The sequence below is a fragment of the Podarcis filfolensis genome (genome assembly GCF_964270895.1).
Source record: "Podarcis filfolensis genome assembly, chromosome: 2".
NCBI classification, from domain to species: domain Eukaryota; kingdom Metazoa; phylum Chordata; class Lepidosauria; order Squamata; family Lacertidae; genus Podarcis; species Podarcis filfolensis.
The window spans coordinates 53,009,429-53,029,975 of record NC_139605.1 but is presented as its reverse complement, the minus strand read 5'-3'; the positions used below and the strand labels follow the sequence as shown (position 1 = coordinate 53,029,975).

Genomic DNA, 20,547 nt, shown 5'->3' with positions numbered 1-20,547 from the left:
CAATCATTACCCACAACCATCTTAGAGGCATGGCGGTTGGGTTAAGAGAATTCAGTAAAAGGAATTCACTGCTCCAATATCAAAATACATGTCATCTAATAAACCCAGAGGTTTGGGATACACAAGTGGCAAATGATTTAATAAGAAAGGTAATTAAATATTAAATTGGAGACACCCAAGTAACCAAACCATTTCTATTTCATTGCAAGTGTCAAATCTTTCCGTCCGCTATCTATTGCTTCTACACTTAAATTCTTAATTGCACACAAACATGATTTGGTTCCACATTAGCTTTATAAGATGCCCATTGTTCCTCCTCATTACCAGTACAGTGGTACCTCAGGTTAAGTACTTAATTCGTTCCGGAGGTCCGTTCTTAACCGGAAACTGTTCTTAATCTGAAGCACCACTTTAGCTAATGGGGCCTCCTGCCAGTGGCGTAGCGTGGGGGGTGCAGGGGGGGCCGGCCGCACCGGGCGCAACATCTGGGGGTTAGGGTTAGGGGGCGCAAATCCATGGGTTAGGGGGCGCAAATTACTTGCCTTGCCCCGGGTGCTGACAACCCACGCTACGCCACTGCCTCCTGCTGCCGCTGCGCCGCCAGAGTACGATTTCTGTTCTCATCCTGAAGCAAAGTTCTTAACCTGAAGCACTATTTCTGGGTTAGCGGAGTCTGTAACCTGAAGCGTATGTAACCTGAGGTACCACTGTAATACACAGGAAGGACTCAAAGCAATTGGGACAGGAACAAGGGTAATGCAATTATCTTTCTGTTTTATTTGTACAAGTCTGTTACAGAACTTTTTCCTTCAATACTTTACACAAGGAAAGGAATTATGTGATTTCTTGCTACTACAGGATAATACTGCCAGATTAATAACAACCAGCATTTCAGCCTTGTAAACACACATCCGTAACGCCATGGGTAGCTGGGAATAGGTTTAAGCAGTCACCTGCCCCACTGCTCAACTTCATAGCATTGCAAAACTTGGTTTAATTATTTTTTAAACGGAAATGGAACTCCCAAAACTTCTTGATATACATCTGTGTGTTTTGCCCAGACAAATGTGATCTTCACTAAAACGTGTATCTTCGCTAAACAATCCAAAGAAATCCAAGTCCATCCAGCTCACTTGTTCCAGGCACCAACGGTGCATCATGCCACACAATTTGAGCTATGTTGCTTTTAATGATCTCTGAAGAAATCATGAGCAGTCCCAGGCAGCACAGTAGTAAACAGGACATGATGAATAATCACCCCCCTTTTTGGAGACTCATTTCCAGCAAACAATTATATTGGGGTCATTCTCCAGCCTTTCATCCAGCTCCCGATAGCTCATCCCTAAGGAGGAAACACAAAATACTAGTGAATGAGGATATAAAGTACTACTAATAGGACTCCATGGTGACAGATATATGAAAGTGCTTTTGAAGGTATGGGACCCCCTATCAGTCACGATTTTTTCAGCTGCCACTGACAGATCCCACTCCAAAACTAAAATCTAAAAGAATTTTGGAGTCAAGCCTGTCAGTAATAGCCTGCGGGAGGCTCTGAAGAGTCCAGTTCATTTACAACACAGCTATGGCAGCCTGATAAGGAATAGTAATTGGGCAAGATTTAGTGGCATTACTATTTCATATGTGTATACGTATATACTGTGGGTATCCCTAATTCATTCTTTTGGTACACTCTTTGGTGCACCTTGCTCTTATCATGGAGCTGTAGGGTGCCAAATCTGAATTGGAGGCATGTTAAGCAACATTGTTCCAGTTGTTCTACCCCTCATTTGTCCAACCACAGGGAAGAACAAGGAGAGCCTGAATAATCCTTCTTCCAGATGCATGCTAAATAATTTTTGTTTGTGTGTGTGAGTGTGATTTTATTCTGAGAACCCCTTTTAAGCTGTACTGACAACCTCTCAGGGCTATATAAGTACTCTAAGGAAATAAATAGTTCTAGGCATGTTGTGAAGCCATGCATTTCAACAGGCTTTTGCACTGTAAGTTTTATCACTTGGGTGCTTTAGTCACTTTTACTACTGCCTATTTCATTGCTATGTTATGTTGTTTTTTTATCCGATTTGCTGCTTGGTAGATTGTAAACTATGTGCAGTTTCACTGCTGGGTGGGTAAGTGTAGACGGATAATTCCTTACCTGTTTTACAGCAGATTTCATCATAGCTATGACAACCTGTGTACAGTCTGGCTGGATGACTTCTTTCATCCCGGGCTACTTTCACAGGATACTTCTGGAGCCGTCGAATAAGGCCCTTCATCAGGCCAAACTGGACAAGCTTCCTGAAAGAGAGAACTAAAACATTCAAGGAAAGGACACAGATTTATTCCATAAATTAAAGTTCTTTATATAGTCGAAGTTTGTGTAAATGGCAAGATGTCCAAAACATGAATTCTCTGGGGACTAAACAGGAGTGATCTCTCTCAGCTCTTTCACAATGGAGTTACTTGTGGTCAAAATTAGAATTAACAAAAATATTAAAGCGATATATATCAGAAATGAAGAAAAAAATAATATGCAGATGATACAGTTTAAACTCTTAACAGAACTAATGGATTTGTGTCTAATAGGCAAACAAATCTGTTTGCGATTTAGGCATTAAAGTAACAGAGCAGATGCAATATTTGTATCAGAAAAAGTATTAAGCCCTATTTAAAGAATGTAAAACTTTGCTGTTAGGATGGCAAAAATTATATTTGTTCTTTTCAGGAACAATCCCTATGATCGCTACAAAAGTCTCCGAGAATGAGTAAGTGGCTCATTCTGTCACTTGCTATACTGAGCATTACTTTTTGTAATTGGCAGAGTAAGCAGTGTTCCGATTATAGGGGAAAAGGTGAGGGTACTTAAGGTATTTCATGAGCCCTACCCTCTTGATTCTTTCCAGTTTTAGCCAAATCATGGTCTCCTCTTTTAGCCATCTGAAAACAGTAGCTAAGGAGGGTACAGCAAGGTCGTATGACTTGAAGAGTCATTCCCATGCGTAAAAATAATATAAAACAAGCCACCCTCCAACCTTTCATCCACTCTCTGGAGCTGTAGGGTGTAGCGGCAAATGAGGTCTCGTACAGTTGTGCCAGGGCTCAGCCCACAATAGAGCTGGAAAATGTCTCTTAAACTGGCTCGCTTGTGACCTATCCAAAAATAATACAAGAAAATGTATTGAAACATCTGGTGATCACACTTAAGTATATCCTAATTAAATACACCCAGCTAAATGTATTTCAAATATCATTTGCAACTGGAGGACACTCATGATCAATATATACCAATATATGACAAGCATCTTTCATACCTGGTTTTGTGACGTAAGAGAGGCATTCATCTTGAAGACATTTGTCATCCACCAGATCCTGGACTTTAGGTGTGGTACAATATACATTTGAGTACTGAGGAAGAAAGTGAGAAATCTCAGTACACTTAAATCATTTCAGTTCCCATTGGAATTCATAATGATTGCTTGACAAACCCATCCCATCAGTAGAACACAGTGTCAAATAATGAACATGCCTGGGCTGAAGGATGTGAAAATTAAGATTACTGAGGAAAATTGCATAAAGCAAACAAGGGAAACTTTCTAATGCAGAATACATGGAACCTCTACTCACGACCACAATCCATTCTGGAGGCCCGTCCTTATGGCGAAACGGGTCGCAGGGAGAGGCGCTGTTGTGCGCAGGCGGCAATCACCCGCTTCTGCACATGCACAAACAGCGATCGCCGCTCCTGTTACTTCCGGGTTTGTTGTGGTCGCAATTTGGAACGTCTGCTAGTGGAGGCGGTTGTAAGTAGAGGTTCTACTGTATGCGCATTTATGAACTAGACATCACATTGCTTAAAATCAGCTCAATCATGTTGAGCCACTTACCCATTAAACTCACCTGAAGTATGGAAACTAGAGTCACTACTCCATAGTATCTGAAAAACATGACAGCCATTAGAAATAAACCCATGCTAAAACTTCATACACCAAAAGAGTGCAAAAGTATACAGTAGCGTAAAGAATATACTTGATATAATTTCTATACAGATCCTATAGTAATACTGAAGACATTAGGACAGGATAGATGCTTAACATGCAGGAAATGTGTTAGCTTTAGCTAACATAGTGTTAAGCGCATCCTGCAAAATTTCTGTAACCCTAAAAATAAACAACACTTACATTCTAAGACAGGTGCTGGGATTTCTGCTTGGCTGGTCTTCACTATGCTTCTTGACATGAAAGACACCGCCCACCCCATCACAGACAAGAGCGGGAAAGGCACAAGTTTCCACAGTGCAGTCACAAGTAGTGACTTGCATGTGTGAAAAATATATGAGACACACACACACACACACACACACACACACACACACTCTAACACGCTTCAAGTTCGGAGTAAAACATTTAGTGTCTAGTTTAGCTCTGAATCCAGGGTTTGTTTGTTTGCCTTTTGCTTTAGATGATTGTGCTTGAATTGCAGACAAAGTAAGAGGTGGTAGAGCAAAGAGAGAGCTAAAAGAAATGGAGAACAGGAAAACAACAGGGCTGAAATCTACTGAATCTAAAAATCCCAACTGGTTTGCAATCAAGCTAATGCCTTGTTCTCCCTTTGGCACCCGGTACTTACAAGAGGTTCTGGACAGCAATTCGAACCAAATTGAGCTCCACGTCTGCCTCCGCTGAGATTTTCTGAACATGCCGAAAACCATCAATGTACGGCAAGATCTTGGAAGAGAGCATATGCATATAATGCAAGGCTAAGCAGGGATGTACATGCACAAGCACACTTTCCACACAACTAGGAAGACAAGGCCTGATCATCTCAGAATTGACATGGATGTAGAAGGCTCAAGTGATATCTGAACTCAAAAAATCTTCACTTTCAGTATCCAGGTCAGAATCAGGGGAAGCAGTAACAGTATTAAACATGTGTGAACATTAAGTATTTAATAATGTTTGCCTGCATCTCATGACCCCTTTTTCCTTTATAAACCAGCATTTCCCAAACTTTATTGACACCATGATGAGCTTATAAAGTTGTCATTGACCTCAACCCTAATTCTTAGGAATGTAAGTGAAATAGCAATATAAAATCAACATTTATTAATCATAAGTCACCACTACTAGGAATCATAAAAAAACAAATCTCTGATTAAATACAGAGATTCCTCACTGGCAAGGGAGGTGCACTCTGTACATGCCCATGCCCTTTACTTCTGAATCTTAAGAGTTCTTAATTATTCCCCTCCCCACTATACCTCAAAGTTCTTTTTGACCCCTAGGTCTTCATTCACCCTCTGCGCATCAACCATAGGGGTAATGCTGCTTTAAACTGACCAAAGGTAAAGGTAAAGATAAAGGACCCCGACAGTTAAGTCCAGTCGCAGATGAATCTGGGGTTGCAAAACTCATCTCGCTTTACAGGCCGAGAGAGCTGGCGTTTGTCCGCAGACAGTTTTTTCCGGGTCATGTGGCCAGCATAACTAAGCAGCTTCTGCTTCAACGGAACACCAAAACCTGAGCAGCGCACAGAAACACCGTTTACCTTCCCGCCAGAGCAGTACCTATTTATCTACTTGCACTTTTTGGCGCACAGGGACCAAGCAACAGAAGCTCACCCCGTCGTGGGGATTCGAACCACCAACCTTCTGATCGGCAAGCCCAAGAGGCTCAGTGGTTTAGACCACAATGCCACCCACATCCCCTTAGAGGACTTTTTCCTAAGGTGTACTATACGAGAAAAGTGCGTTCTGTCCACCCTCCAGGCAACATGACAAAAGGAAGCAATTATTAAAGTAGCAGTAACACAAACCCAACTATACAAGTACACTTCAGCAGTATTTGAAGTCACTAGTGACTAGTGTTTCAGATTCTACAAAGTTTGATACTGGAGGCTCCTCTCATTATTAAATTCTGGGGAATAATCTTCTCATGTGTACCATTCAGTGCTCATTGAGAAAAATGAATCAGTAAGCATAAGAGTAACATGTTAAAGGGAAAGAAAAACAGGCACACCTTACAGAAACACATTTCTTCTCAGAAGACTTGCACAGGATCAGGCTGCCTAAAAATCACATATTTCTTGTGATAATTTGCCAATTGACTTTAATGGCCAGCCTCTCCCACAAAATTCTATGGCCAGGCAAGGTTAATTAGCTGGGGGTGGGGGACTGTGAAGATGCCTTTGCTACCATCACACTATTGTATTAAACAAGACAATTGTGGGTACCAACCTGCTGAGTGGTAAGATCCCACTGGGAATTGAAGTCATCCTTATCTTGGGTGAAGACAGGAACGTCATATTCCTGCACAATGGGGGGATCTGGGCGTTGCTCAATCACTTTCAGGTGAATGGTGTTTGATTCATCTGTATGAAGGAGCAAAAGAGGACAGAGCTAGGGACTTCTGAAGATGTTTTGCTGCCTGAAGCAAAGTACAAAATGGTTCCACCCACGCCAATCTATGTACAGAAGTTCATTGAACTGGCAGCTGAATCTTAACACTGGTTGATAGGACAGCTGCAATTGGAACACATGGATCTCTGCACTGTACTTTGATTATGTGACTTTTTTAAATATAGCACAACTGGGGTGGTTCCATCCCAAGAGCTTACAAATAAGAACAATGTTCCTGAGCCACTCCGGGCTCTTTTGGGATGATGGCAGAATATAAATGTAATGAAATAAATGATTAAGAAATGTAAACCAAAACATCTTATCTAAACCTTTTGAAGTCTGAACTTTAGTTTGTTGCTTGGTTCCCAATTGCAAAGTTATCAGATGGGGGAACAAAAGGGTCCCTAGAAGCAGACAGGGTTGCATGCCTGAAACAGGAAGGGGGAGCCTGATGAAATTAGCACAATGAGCTAATCCAGATTAATTGAACAATGACAACCAACAACTTCTCTTTTTTTTGCACTCTTGGTCATGACAGCCAGACAACAGCTGACAGGAAAATAAAGGTGTCTGAACATCAGAAATAATTCATCTATGACAGGAAGAACTTGCTTGAAAGTCCAACTTTCAATGGACATTTGTGCCATTCTCTTGAAGCTAACAAAAACTAAACTCAAGGGCATCAATGTAGGATTTAATATTCATATACCACCCTTTCCTGAAATACACCACATTCTACAGCAACTGGACTATTTCTATCTTTCAATAACTGGAGGAAAAAAGAGAGAGCAACACAACACTAAGTGCTCTCCTGCTCTGAAAGTGTCACACTTCCATCTTTCCCTGCATTTCCTTCAAGAATCACTTGAAAGCTTGCAATTTAACATGCAATTTGAAAAGGAGCATTTGCTGCTACTTTTTGGTTGACAGTTACCTATAGGAAGAGTGCATTTGCCAGTGGCATTTAGTTCCTCAAGTAGGATGGTCATGATAGGTATCAACTTCTGTTTGCTCTCATCAGTGGAAATGAAGCCACTCTCAAGCTAGAAAGAACAAAGTCAATGATTAGCCCCAACCAAAATGCAACTTTAAATATACTATGAGAAGCAGAGGTAGTATTGTGTGCTGAAAGTATCCCATACTAAATAAAAATCTTTCATGGGGAATGTGCATGTATATATGTGTGTGTAAACAAACACACCCACACCTTTTTATACAGTAATGGGAGAAACTTCGCCATTAGTGCAACTGCAGGATCGGTAACAATCCTGCAGCAGTTGTGTGATAGGTGGATAGGAAGATATTCCTGCTGCTGAAGCAGCAACCCTGAAACAAGAGAAAAGGCTATATGCTTCTTGAAGCAAATAGGCAAATAAACAGGAGATGTGTGCTTTTGAGACTGGTGGGAAGGGAGAAAGTATATATCATTGATATTTTTTAAAAAATTAGAAAAGAACATCAACATGGCAGAACACTGTTGCAAAGAATTAGATAATTGCACCATTTCTTCTCAGAAATGGTAAAGTAGGTAAATATTCACACTTTACCAACCTTAAAGATGATTATATAAACTCTTCAAAAGCAGCTGCACAGTACCCTAAGAAAGAACAGGGAGAGTGCTCTGCCAGGTCATCAGTGATGTCACAGGTACTATCCAACAGGTATCTGTGACAGTCACACACATCTATCACAGTAGCACTGGTTGCACGTTTGGGTGGTCAATTTCAGAGTTCAGCAGGCGCAATTCAGCAGAACAAAGAAAACACAACAATAAAACAAAGCAGAGGAGACTTTAAATTAAGCTTTCATGTTGCTAAAATATGTGATCTGCACATCCTCTTGTGGAATGGCATATTTGTGTCATGTCTAACCTCTAGAGTGGTAAGATAACCTGCCAGTTTCTTCACTATAGGCTCCAGTGCACAAGTCTTAGCTCTAGCATCACAAACGAAGCCAAGGTTGAAGAGCAAGGCATTCCGGCTGTACTTCTTATGCTCAATGCAAACTGGGCAACCAATTAGCTTTTTCCCCATAGCTGTACTGTTAGAAAGAAAGAGGATGTATTTTAATGTTATTGAATATAATATTTTTGTGCTACTTTGCCACAGATGGGCATGATTAAAGGGGAAGGGTGGTCTACAAGACTCATGTGGATTTTTTCTACTTACACAGTGATGAGCTTGTTTTGCAGTTCAGGTTTGGTGATGATATAGACCTGAACTGTATCAAAGAGTTCTCGGGAAATGAAATCCTCTGGTACCTGCAGGGTCAGAAATTAAATCTGCAGATCAGTAGTCACAAGATGAGATCTATGGACTCCTTTGAAACCCATCTAAACACATTTTTATAAATCAGTTTTCCACTGTCAAGGAAGAGCTATGCTGCAGAGAGAGAGACCCCAGACAGTAGCTGCCCTCAGACTAGACAGTACTGGGCTCAATGGACAAATAATCCAACATAGCATAAGGCAGCTTTCTGAATGTCCCACAACTATATACTGACCAGTTTCTTTATACCATGATGTCTGGTACCACTAACCTGATATGTTATCTTAGGCCCAAGTGTTGGGTGGAATTCACTGAAAAAGATACACTCAATTCTGCTGCTGACTTCCATAGTGATAACTGCAAGAGATCAGGTATACACAACTGATGATACTCCCAAGAAAATACCTCATAATTTTAAGAACTGTTATTTGTAATAGGGAGGGAAATCCACAAATCCAGAAAGATCACAGGAAGGGCACGACTTCTTGTAGCTGTTAACCATGTCTCCCTCAGTTATGTACAACATCCCATCATATAGCTCTTATAAGTCTCTGAGGACTTTTATTCATGAGTTTAAGTTATGCAAGTTTTCCCACATATAAAGGAACATTGACAAGCAGTGTGATTTCCTGCTGCAGCTAAGCTCTCCTTTCCCTCCCCCCTCAGTTCAGGAGGGCTTCCCTGGCTCAGCTCAGGCTGAGCTTTGAACCCCTCACTCTCCTTAGCTCAGTTTTCCTTCTAAATTGTTGCACTTCCGGCTGGCAAAAGACACTGGAAAAAATTGTTCCTGTGTAGGAAACTCCAGGTTCATTGATAAGTGCGCAGACAAGTAAGAGCTACACTCGCACACACATCTCCCCAGGGAAGCAGCACAAACGGGCGAAACAGCCTGCAAGCGCCCCCTCCCTCCTCCCCAAGTGAACGAAGAACAGCACTGAAGGAAAGGCGCACTCACCGGCGACCGAGAGAGGAGAGCAGCAAGAGCACGCATGCGCACACTATAGTCCTGAGTATGGCCGGAGTCGGGGAGAACGCTTGGCTTTTCGACGCAGGCGCAAAACAGCTGGGCACGCGCGCGCGAGAGAGAGATTAACCTTATGGCGCATGCGCGTGCCATCACCGTTTTATCTGGCCTAGTGGCGAGACTGCTGTCCCGGAGATGCGCGCACACAGATTTCTCTGACTCCCGATAAAACGAATGGCAATTCCAAACAAAGGAGCCGTCGAGGAGAACTTGCCCAGGTGGTCACGTGTCTTATCAGGTTGAAGGCTTCATTTGACAGAACTTCGCCCGTGATGGACAGCGAGGCTCAGCCTCTCAGATGCGCAGGGTGACAGTCAGGGTAGGCGGGCCCTAGAAGGCCAGTCTCGGCCTTGCCCAATCAGCAGGTGGCGCTTGCTTCCTCGGCTTCTATCGGAGTTCCTGCTCCCTTGCGATGAGGATCATCCGCGAGCAGGTAGGTGAAATCCGCGCTCCCCGGGATCTACTGTTGGACACGGGTGTGTGTGTGTGTTCGGACTAAGGAACTCGGTGTGTATGCGAACCCAAGTGGGAAGGTGGGCGGCAGCGTGGGTCGAGATCTGCCCCCTTTTGCACAGCTGTCGTGGGTGGGGCTGTCCCTGTGACTTGAAGCCTTGCTGGGGATGCCTTTGTGTGACCCGCATCTTCGATCTTGGCAAATCGGCACCTGAACCCAGAAATCTCCTGCTCCTCAAAATCTCGCTTTGCGAAGAGTTAGGAGGAGGGGCGGGTGCCTTATCCGAGGAGAATGTGCTTCTGGATTAGGCAATATTGGGTTCTCCCAATGACTATCGAATATATAAATATGTATATAAGCATATATGCTATACAGTATACCGTATATTAAACGGGGGTCTGAAGGGTCTGTGGGTGTTCCCCCCACCCCTGTAATTTGGCAGACTGGGTATCCTCCCTCCACAAATGAATAGGGTGGGGAAGAATCATGAAGCACACTAAATCTCGCTCTGCCATTCATAGTGCACAGAAAGAGATCCGGATCAGACTCTGCAATAACAGGTTGCTGAGGGGAGATGAATGAGCAATGGCGACTCTACCACATTTTCATACTTAAGACAACAGGATCAGTGTCCTGACACGACAGCTGATCTGTGGCAGCAGGTTTAAAAGAAAGGGATGCTGGTGAGAGTGAATATACTGTATTTTCCTCCTGAAGTCTGCTGTGGTTTAATTACTGCTTAAATAAAGTACGCTAAACTGGATAAGCACAAATGCCACCCGGTTACAAGATCAAGCATAGAGGTGGTAATTTCACTATTTATGGCTTCCTGGGTTTGAACACTTATACTACTTTGGAAACTACTGAATGAGCTCTCTCTCTCTTTTACTCTTTTAAAAGGGAATGTTCACTCTGACTGACAATATAATTCTGTGTTTGAAAAGAAGTGAATGCATCTCTCAGTTGGCTGTGGTCCCTTTGAGTTTAATTTCAGTGTCAATCTCATTTCTTTGTTAATTCAGGGGTGAAACTAGGCTTTAGGGAAGCTTTTAATGTTTAATAGACTATTGTATTTTAATATTCTGTTGGAAGCTGCCCAGAGTGGCTGGGGAAACCCAGCCAGATGGGCGGGGTATAAATAATAAATAATAAATTATTATTATTTATTATTAATTTCACCTGGGTCAAAGACCCAGTTTGGCAGCCACATGCATTTGCACACACAGGCTGGGAGCCTCAGTGGTGCCACTCTGGAGACTTTACTGGGGCAACCCCCCCCCCATGCATATGGCCCTAGTTAACCCTATGATTTCATTCCAGTAAGAAGGTGGATCTGTAGAGGGTGCAAAGAAGGGATTAACAGGGCTTGGACCTTGCTTCAGCTCTCCACTCGGGGTTGCTTCATCTGGGACAAAATTCATGTAGAGAAAGCAGTGCTGGGTAGAAATGAATGTGCAACCCATGTGTACATAAGATGTTTGGAGTTCTCTTGTATTGCCACATAAAAAACAACAACCTGGAACCTCCCCCCTCACCAGTTGGCCACAGGTTTCTGGTGTGTTTAATCAATAATAAATTGGATTGATCAATGAGAATCCAGGAAGCAGAATAGGACTATAGTTTACATATTAGGCTTTGCATGAACCAGGGAGAATCTGTTAGGTGTTCCAGTTGGTGCTGGTGGCTGAAGATTTGTTCAAGAGCTCTAATCTTAATTTGGGAATTCCATGAGGAACGTAAAGAAAAATGTGGTTATGCCTTAGCCTGCCAAATGCCTCCACGTTTCAATAGCATTACTCCATGGAGCTGCAGCATCAATACTTGCTGTCATAAAATGAAATATGTCTGTGACTCAACAGGCTTTCTTAGCAAACCAATAATAAGAGCGGTGTAACTCTTGTAGTGCTTTATACTGGCTTTGTAGTTTGTCAGTGTGTCCTAGTTTCTCCCTGGTGAAAGGCGTCTGCCCTGCTGCAACCATGGGAGTGGGAGACTTTTTTCCTACTGCACTAATTCTGGCGAGAAGATGTGCTAAGACAGCACATTTTGTGTACATGCCAGGCAGAATGTGGCATGGGCAAATGCTTCCCTTTAGTACCACACTGTCACAGGTATTGCAGTTACAATGAGGGAGGGAGAAAAAAGAATGGGCATGATGAAGGGGAGAGTTCAGCTGACTTCCTGAAATATCCCATTGCTATTGCTAATAAATCAAGCAGATGGTGGGGAACAAAGTCTTCTTTTGCTAGCCAGGATTTTTCTTTAGTCTGCCCTTAAGATTCACCAGTGAAAGTTATTGCTGGGCCTTGTGCCATCTTATGACAGATTTTTTGGTGTTAATAGCTTTGCCTGTCTTTTTCTCAGATAACTAACAGAAGTATGAGAAGTATGTTTTCCCCATCAGCACAATAACATTCTATAGTTTCCCCCTCATGTGCTGGGGAAGCTGATACATGCTGCATACAGAAAAAGGAAGCTGGTAACTGGTGAAGGGTGGAAGGTCAAGATCCTGTCAACTGTGCTGGAGAAGACATGGCTCTGACTGTTGAAACAGAATCGCGAATATACCACTCTCTCAGAGCTGTCTTTGGTGCTACTGCGCACCTTGCCTCGCTTGGATTTACCATCTTCGTAGCTGTGGTGGCTAGACCTGGATCAAGTAAGTAGGATGCAATGATAGGTGCATTGTTAAATGTGCTCCAATACCTGTGCATAGGTTTGATTAAAAACTAAGACGTGGACAGATATACACTCAATCAAAATTCTGTCTTGAGTGTGAGTAAAGAATGTTAGTCATTTGAAAGTAAGACTTATAGTCCAGCACTTTGTAGAGCTGATTTCAGGTGGTTTAGGCCTCACTCTGCATATAGCCAACATGATAGGCTTCTGAATCATCTAAGCTCTCGGGCGCTTCTGCTCTTAAATATAATTGTTTTACAGGGCCTAAACTGATAGGAATAGCTTCTGCCTGACATAACACATAGGATGGTGTCTCAGTCCTGCAAGAAACCTGTGCATGCTCCTGATGCACATTTTAATGTTCATCCCCTTCATTGTGTTTTTCCAAACCTTATGTGAATTAGGAAGACCATCCACATGAAGTTTACATGTCTGTGACTACAGTCTTTGATTATTGCCTGGAGAGAGTTTGGCCAGTGCACTTTACTGACGAATAGTGTAGCATTTCTGTTTTTCCATTACAAAATGCAACACATGAGCTCTGTCACAGTAAACCAATCCTTTGCAACATCTCCTGTTACTAACTTTGCAGTCCTAGATGTTTTATGAGAATAAACTTTGAGCCTCTCTCTGTTAAATGAGTCTTCTAGTGAAATATGATCCTTTAACATAACAAAAGCTTTAGACAAGATCACTAGGCCCATTTTCAGTGATGCCTTAGGTATTTTGGCATAGGGCACTGCATTCCCGCTTGCAGTCTCAGCAAAGCACATGTGTTGAACCAAAGGTGAGACTGCGAACACCATCTTGATAGTCAAGATGACCCTGAAACTAATTGGTAGTTGTTGCAACAATGAGCTCACCTCTATATGCACTTGCTTTGTTATAAACTAATTGGATTGCTTTGATGCTATGCTTATCTGTGGGGCCTGGGATATTGGGCTCTTGGCCCACAGAGGGCAAGTATCTGTAAGCCTTAGATCAGGCTTCCTCAAACTCGGCCCTCCAGCTGTTTTTGGCCTACAACTCCCATGATCCCTAGCTAGCAGGACCAGTGGTCAGGGATGATGGGAATTGTAGTCTCAAAACATCTGGAGGGCCAAGTTTGAGGAAGCCTGCCTTAGATAGTTTCCAGCTATGCCCTCAGATGGATTGATGAGAAGTTCTGGTCAAACAAAAGTATGCCGTCTTTTGTATAAGTAATGCTTAACTTATTAGCACTTTGTGGACAAGTCATGATTGCTTCCTGCTGTGGTGTTCCCCCCATGTCTGTAATGGCAGTGGGGCTTTGCAGGCTGTGTTGTAAGTTTATACTTTTCTTTAATAAAGCACTAGAACTGGCCATTCTGGTGTCTTTGATTTTCTCTTTTGGTATCTGCACCAAACCACTTCCACTGACCCTCCTTTGGGCTGCAGATCAGAACAACACACCACATTGCTCAAAATATTCAATTTTTTTTAGAGGGATATAATCTGTGTTGTGCCAGATTCTAAAAACATCCCTGTTGCACCTACAACCCACAATTTAGTGTAGCATAAGGTTTCATGTACTTGTGGCCACAAATTTTATACCACTGCAGATCTGTTCCATCTTTAAGGTACCACAATGCTTGTTTATCTTTTTCCTACTACGAAGTAAATGGCAACCTTTCCCGAATTCATATGCAATTCCACAATGTGTTTGGAGTGCTGTACTGCATTTCTTTCAGCGCTTTGGATTTTGAAGTCATTTTGTTATGTCTATTTTGGGGAAAGTTTTGCTCCTCCCTCAACCTCACGTGAGAAGGAATGACAAAGGGATCCAAATTGAAGTACACAGTATACAAAAATGTGTGATGGCTTCTCTCCAGCAACAATGATTCTAGTACACTTAGTATTTCCACACAATTGGATTAATTATAGGATTTAAATGGATGTATCCTATTTCCATAGCAGGTAGCACATTTTCAGCTGTATGCTAACTGATCGTCTACAGGGACTCACCTTGCTTTTGTTTCTTTCCAGGCTTGTTCTCCTGGCATCCTTTCTTAATGTCTCTTGCGGTAAGCCAGCCACAGGCATTCTTTACAACCATCTTCCTAAATAACTAACTTACCTTATCTATATCGGGCTTTGTTTAGTGGACCGAATAGTCTGAGAAAGGGCTGGAGGCAGCTTGTTGTGGAGTAAGATGGAAATTCTGTGCTAAGGAATTGGAAAAGGCAGAGGAGATGCAGCTGCTCCTGCCTGTTGTGGGACTCGAATCCAGAATTCCCTACTGGTAGATAGGATTAAAATATGAGATAATTATCCCTTCCTTCTCTGTGTGCAGCTCACAAAGCTTTTATCTTCTCCTTTGCTGATGAGGATCACTATAAAATTTGTACCAGCCAGGTGGGCGGGTATTATTATTATTATTATTATTATTATTATTACCACCTTCTTTAGAAAAGAGATAAGCCTTTCCATGACAGAACAATTTCTTCTCCAGTATTTGGCAGGAATTCCCAAGTTATTACACAAAGTTAAATGCTGGGGGAAAGCAAGGAAGTTTTTGTTGTTGTTGTTAAGCTGGGAATGAGTGCAATTTTACCATTGGCTAAATGTAATGTAACAAACCATAGTGGTGTTGTCTTCTTTTGCCTCTCCAGTTTTCTTTCCTGATGACAGAAGCCCTGCTGACTTTCTCTCCAGAGAGCTCCCTCCTCCAGTCCTTCTCCCGGAAGGCCAAGGTCCGCTTCCATTGGGCTTTACAGTTGCTCTCACTCACCTGTGCAGTGTTGGGCTTGGCCATCATCAGCTATAACAAGTACCGCAAGGGGAAAGACCATTTTGTCACCTGGCACGGTTTGACTGGCTTGCTGACGGTGCTGTATGCTACCATGCAGTGCATGGGGGGCCTTGCTCTGCTCTACCCCAAGCTGATGAAGAACTGGACACTGAGCAAACTCAAGCTTTATCATGCCACATCAGGGCTGATCGGTTACATTCTTGGCTGTGCCAGTTTGATGCTGGGTATGTGTTCCTTGTGGTTTACCATATCTGTAACTGGAGTCTCCTGGTATCTTTCCATGCTGTGTCCTATCCTCACCAGCCTGGTTATCATGAACCAAGTGAGCAATGCCTACCTCTATCGCAAAAGAATCCAGCCTTGAAAGCCATTCTGAAACAGACAGCTTGTGGGATCTCTGAAGAATTCTTGCATTGTCAGTAAGGAGTCAGGTGGTCTTACAAGGCAGTGGGACTGAAGAATCTCTTTTTACTTGCCTATAGCATCATATGGTATTTTATGTAATTTCTGACTTTTCCCTGTTAAAATCCTGGAGATGCCCATCCTGTTGAACCAGCTTCCTTTTGGTGCCAGAGTGTCCATGTAGCATTTTCTCTTCTCTGTCAAAATACCTCTGGAAATATGGCCAGTGCTAAGTAGCCCAGTTGCACTCTGCTGGTGCCTCCCTGTGAAAGAACACCAAGTATTGCTTAGGTCGTTCTTGATTCAGGTAGCTGCTGACACCCTTCTTGCATACAGACACACACACCTCAGCTGTTTTAATATACTTTCTCTTGGTAAACTGTTTGGGGTTCAGATGTCCTGGTTTGGGTATCAGATTGAACCTTTTAACACTCTGAATAAGGGAAGGGCTGATCTCTCTCTAACACAGCTGTAACGGCCTGAGTTTCTGTCTAAAAAAATCTGTCCTGACTGTGCAGTGCTCTAAGCTGTATTAGAAATGACAAGGTAATTTGAGCTAGGCAGGATCTAAACATATTATGTGCTTTAAAAACAAAGCTGTCTTGTATGGAGACTCTACAACCAGAAAGTGGCAAGGGAGGACAGAGGGCCTAAGACTTCTCATTTTTTAATGCTCAAGAACACCAGACCACCCGTCTAGCAGGTTTTCTCCCCAGCAGGATTCAAAGTGCATGTTAGCATGTAAGTGTAAATTATTATTACTGCTGCTTTATCTGTTCATAGCCTTGTAGCTGAAGCTCTCAGGGGGATTTACATAAACAGTTTAAAAACCAAACCTGATCAACTATGTGTGTTAGACTGGCTGAGTAACTTCACTTCCTGAAATAGTGAAGTGGCTCAGATGTGGATCCATTAGCCATTGGTGTTTTCCAGAGACAATTTGATGTGAAGAGATGGTGGTTGACATGTAGAGCATTTTGTACAACCTGTCTTAGATCTAGACAAACATTAGGAGATACTTGCCATTTCCTTCCACTGTTATAATATTCTGAGGGCTGCAACTCCTTCACTACCCCACCTTCTCTCCTGTGGTTTTTTTTTTAACTCTCTTAGAAGTCCTGTCATTCCATGTCTTCACCACTCAGTTCAATGTGGCTTAGTCCCCTGCTACTCTGGACTGCATTGCAGGGTCTGTGCTTGCCTTGTGTTTGTGTGGAAGTTGGGGGAAAGGAAGAAATTGCTACTGTGTCCTCCCTTCTGTCGCCACTCTGGCCCTCAGTAGTTACTGTGGCCTTTTCTTTGGTCAGCTGCTATAACAGCAGCCATTTTGAGAGCAACTGCTGCCTAGAAAATAACAGGCAAACACTGAGAACCAGGAAGAAGAGGGGCAGCACAGTGATGGATTCTCCTCCTCCTCTTCCCTGGTGGAAAGATGTGAGGCAGGCAAAAGTTACATGAGCATATGGTACACTGAACTTGAGAAAGGCTTTCAAGAATGGTATAACCAAGTCTCTGTTCCCTTCTTTGCACTGATAACTTCTGGGTTCCTCCTTTCAGGTTGACGCGTGCACTGTTCATAGGAAAGCTTCACGGACAAAAGCACAATACTATGTAAGCTTAGGAATTTCTCTTTGAACTTCTGGCCTAGTGGTATAGGTTCTCATAATCTTTTATCCTATACCTGGAATGGTATACCACAAGACCACATTATTACCTGAAACTATTCCTGATAGAGGGAAGCTTACAGCCTGGCAAATGTATTTATGCCCTCTCAAGGTGGAGAAGAAACCTGCTCAGTCCTTTCCCTTCTAGGTGTACAGAATTTCCATTCACTCTTGCGTTATGGTAGATGAATAGTAGCTTCATTTTATGGCTAGGTAAGCAAAAGGGAGCCCTGATTTCCAAAGGTTTCCCACTGATCCAAGCACAGAGGTTAGAATAGTATCTGCATGGCTGTCTTCTTTTGTAGCTCTTAGACCAAAACTCCCAGCATTTGATTTCTCATGAGTCACAGTATTTAACAGAGACGATCCTGTGAACAGGAACATGGAAGCAGAGCACTGAAATACAGATAAGCGCTCTTCTTTTTTCAGACTTGGCACTGTTTGCCGATACATGACATGTTCTGCACAAATGTAACGTGTGATCAACACTTGTGTTGATCTACATACAATCTCTGTGTGGAAATGCTTTCTACACAGGAATGTTGAGGCACTCAGAAAAGCTTCTAGATGGGCTGATGGTACTTAATCTCTTGCAGTTCCAAGGCAAGGATGAAACCCAGTTGCTTTTTTATCATTAGCTAACAGCTGACTTCCAGATTTGGTTTGCTTGCAGCATGTTTAAGTGGCTTCAACCAAAGTGCATACAAAGGTTCCCACCAGCTGTGGGACTAAATCAAGGAAAGGAGTCTTTGTTTTGCTGCCTGGGAAGAAGAGAGAATGACTGCCTTAGCAAAGAATGAGAAAATGGGCAAAGCTAGGCCCCTTGTTTAATGGGATTGGAAGAAGCACCATGGTTGCAAGGAGATAAGACACTGGCCCCGACCTAGATAAAGTTAATCATGACTAAAGCTCTTTGAAACCTATGAAAGAATGTGACTAATTGAAGTCCCATTGTTTTAATCTTCCAGTGGTATGTACCTTAGATGTCCCGTGCAGCATCATTTGCTTCAACATATAGTTTGCCATAATGTATTATGTAAAAATGCTACATTTTTATGGACTAGAGTACCTGGTTATCTTTTCTATGGAGCCCATGGTCCCCACACCTTTTCTTGCGTCTATGCGATACCAGTCCTTTCAATGACAACTGTGACAGGCATTATGTCAGCAGGAATGCTTCATTTTCACCAGTTACATGGATTGATTTGGCTGAAATATATATTGCTGTTACTGAAACATCAAGCGTTCTGCCAGATCTGAAACTGCACCAACGAAGATCGTTGTTTGCACTGGACTGTTTGTGATGAGTATATCTGCCAGGCAGGTGTACCCATCATTGAGCTTGATCAAAGAAAGGTAATCAAGAGTGCTCTATTAAATAAAGCTTTTGAACACCTGTAGTGGCTCTGGCATGTTGCCTTTTTATTTGTTTTTGCTCCGTTCTGATCCACTAAGATGAGATATCCTCAAGCAGAGTTCATGAGATACCTGGTATCTGCAGATAACATTGCTTTTTCTTGCTGGCATCACATCTGTTAATAACAATTTTATTCTGCCCTAGTCAGACCTCATCTAAAGTACTGTCTACAGTTCTGGGTGCTGCATAGGCAAATTGGAACAGGTTCAGAAGAATATACCAAAGATGGCTAGTGGGGTGGAAAGCCAGTCTCATGAGGAAGGAATGGAAGAACTGGCATCTTTAATGATAGCACTTTTCAAATACCCAAAGGTCAGTTACACAGAAAAGGGAAAATGCTTGTTCCTTGCAATCCCAGAGGACAGGACTAGATCTAATAAGCAAGTTGGGGGAGGGCTTATTGCAGCCGAATGTTAGAAAAGCTCTTTTAATGACAGTGAAATCAGTTGCTGAGGTTGATGGGCTCTCCCTCATTGGAAGTCTTCAGGCAAAGGCTGGGCAATCATCTTTTGGATGCTGTAGCTCAGGATTTCCAATGCTGAGCAGGGATTGGCCTAGATGGCCTACAAGACTCCCTCCAACTCTTACGGTTCTATGAATGTGTTCATTACCAGTAATTGTCATACTGATTATTACCAATAGGTGGCACTACAACAGTAAAGGATAGCAGAGATTTAACAATTATTTCTGCCCCTGGGTAGAAAAGAGCTGTTATGGGAAGCCTCTGGTGTTGGCAAAATTATCCAATGCCTTCAAGGTGCACCAGGATGATAGTAAAACAACAAGTAGAGCCTAATTGCTATTTGAAAGCATAATTGAATCCAGAGTGATTCTGCAGCTGCTCCTTTAATACGGTGCTAATAGTAAAGCTCCCTGTTCCTCAACTTCCTAAAGTTGTTACTGGGGTGAAGTAAACTGCAAGGAGTCAACGGGCAGCTTGAAAATACCTCTTGGTGCCAAAAATTCTTTCACAGCAGCCCAGAATTTAGTTATGAAACTAACAAGGCCTAGTGGACTTAGTGCTTCCCTCCTGTGATTTTAGACAGCATGTCTTGGCAGCCAAAAAGTATATAATGGATAGAACAGTGACACCTAAAGCTGATGCAGTACCAGCAGTTCAGAATTCTCTCATAAATTTCTATAGGACCAAATATTATGAATGGGTATAAAGTTAAATTCCACCTACAAGGCAGGATTGTACGCTGTAGAGAAAAGAGGTACATTTGACTCCCGTTGCAACAGTTTTAGGAAAACTTCCAACTATTGTATACCTCTCCTGATAGTGAGAATTTATAGGTGGATATTTCGCATCAGCAATATTTCTTTTAAACAGAGAAAATGAGAAAAAGAGCTATAAAGAAGGATCCTACAGGAACTAGCTCTGTGTATCTGTGATTGACATGAATCATTTGGCCTTTAGACCAGTGCTCTACCTAACTTGCAAGGGCCCAGTATGTTCTTCAGAAGAATGACTTA

The 20,547-nt window shown here is 42.5% G+C and overlaps 2 protein-coding genes across 4 annotated transcripts; one reads left to right on the top strand and one right to left on the bottom strand.

The window, feature by feature from the left end:
• Positions 1-754: 754 nt before the first annotated feature.
• Positions 755-9,670, bottom strand: NPRL2 (NPR2 like, GATOR1 complex subunit). Its single transcript, XM_083603511.1, has 12 exons — positions 9,617-9,670; positions 8,933-9,018; positions 8,563-8,654; positions 8,266-8,434; positions 7,329-7,437; positions 6,233-6,366; positions 4,627-4,724; positions 3,898-3,934; positions 3,312-3,405; positions 3,033-3,150; positions 2,156-2,298; positions 755-1,342 (listed from the first exon to the last, which is right to left on the bottom strand). Exons 2-12 carry the CDS (start codon positions 9,008-9,010, stop codon positions 1,275-1,277), a joined length of 1,140 nt encoding a protein of 379 aa, XP_083459637.1. The 5' UTR covers positions 9,011-9,018; positions 9,617-9,670; the 3' UTR covers positions 755-1,274.
• Positions 9,671-9,752: 82 nt separating this feature from the next.
• On the top strand, positions 9,753-19,054 carry CYB561D2 (cytochrome b561 family member D2). Of its 3 annotated transcripts, XM_083603576.1 has the most exons (5): positions 9,753-10,118; positions 10,661-10,822; positions 12,504-12,798; positions 14,823-14,860; positions 15,449-19,054. In XM_083603576.1, the coding sequence occupies exons 3-5, from the start codon at positions 12,672-12,674 to the stop codon at positions 15,950-15,952; spliced, it is 669 nt and encodes a 222-aa protein (XP_083459702.1). In that variant the 5' UTR covers positions 9,753-10,118; positions 10,661-10,822; positions 12,504-12,671; the 3' UTR covers positions 15,953-19,054. The 3 variants fall into 3 exon arrangements, with proteins under 3 accessions (XP_083459702.1, XP_083459701.1, XP_083459703.1); XM_083603575.1 differs by lacking the exon at positions 10,661-10,822 and having other exon boundaries at positions 9,783-10,118; XM_083603577.1 differs by lacking the exon at positions 10,661-10,822 and having other exon boundaries at positions 9,976-10,118; positions 12,586-12,798.
• The last annotated feature ends 1,493 nt before the right edge of the window (positions 19,055-20,547 follow it).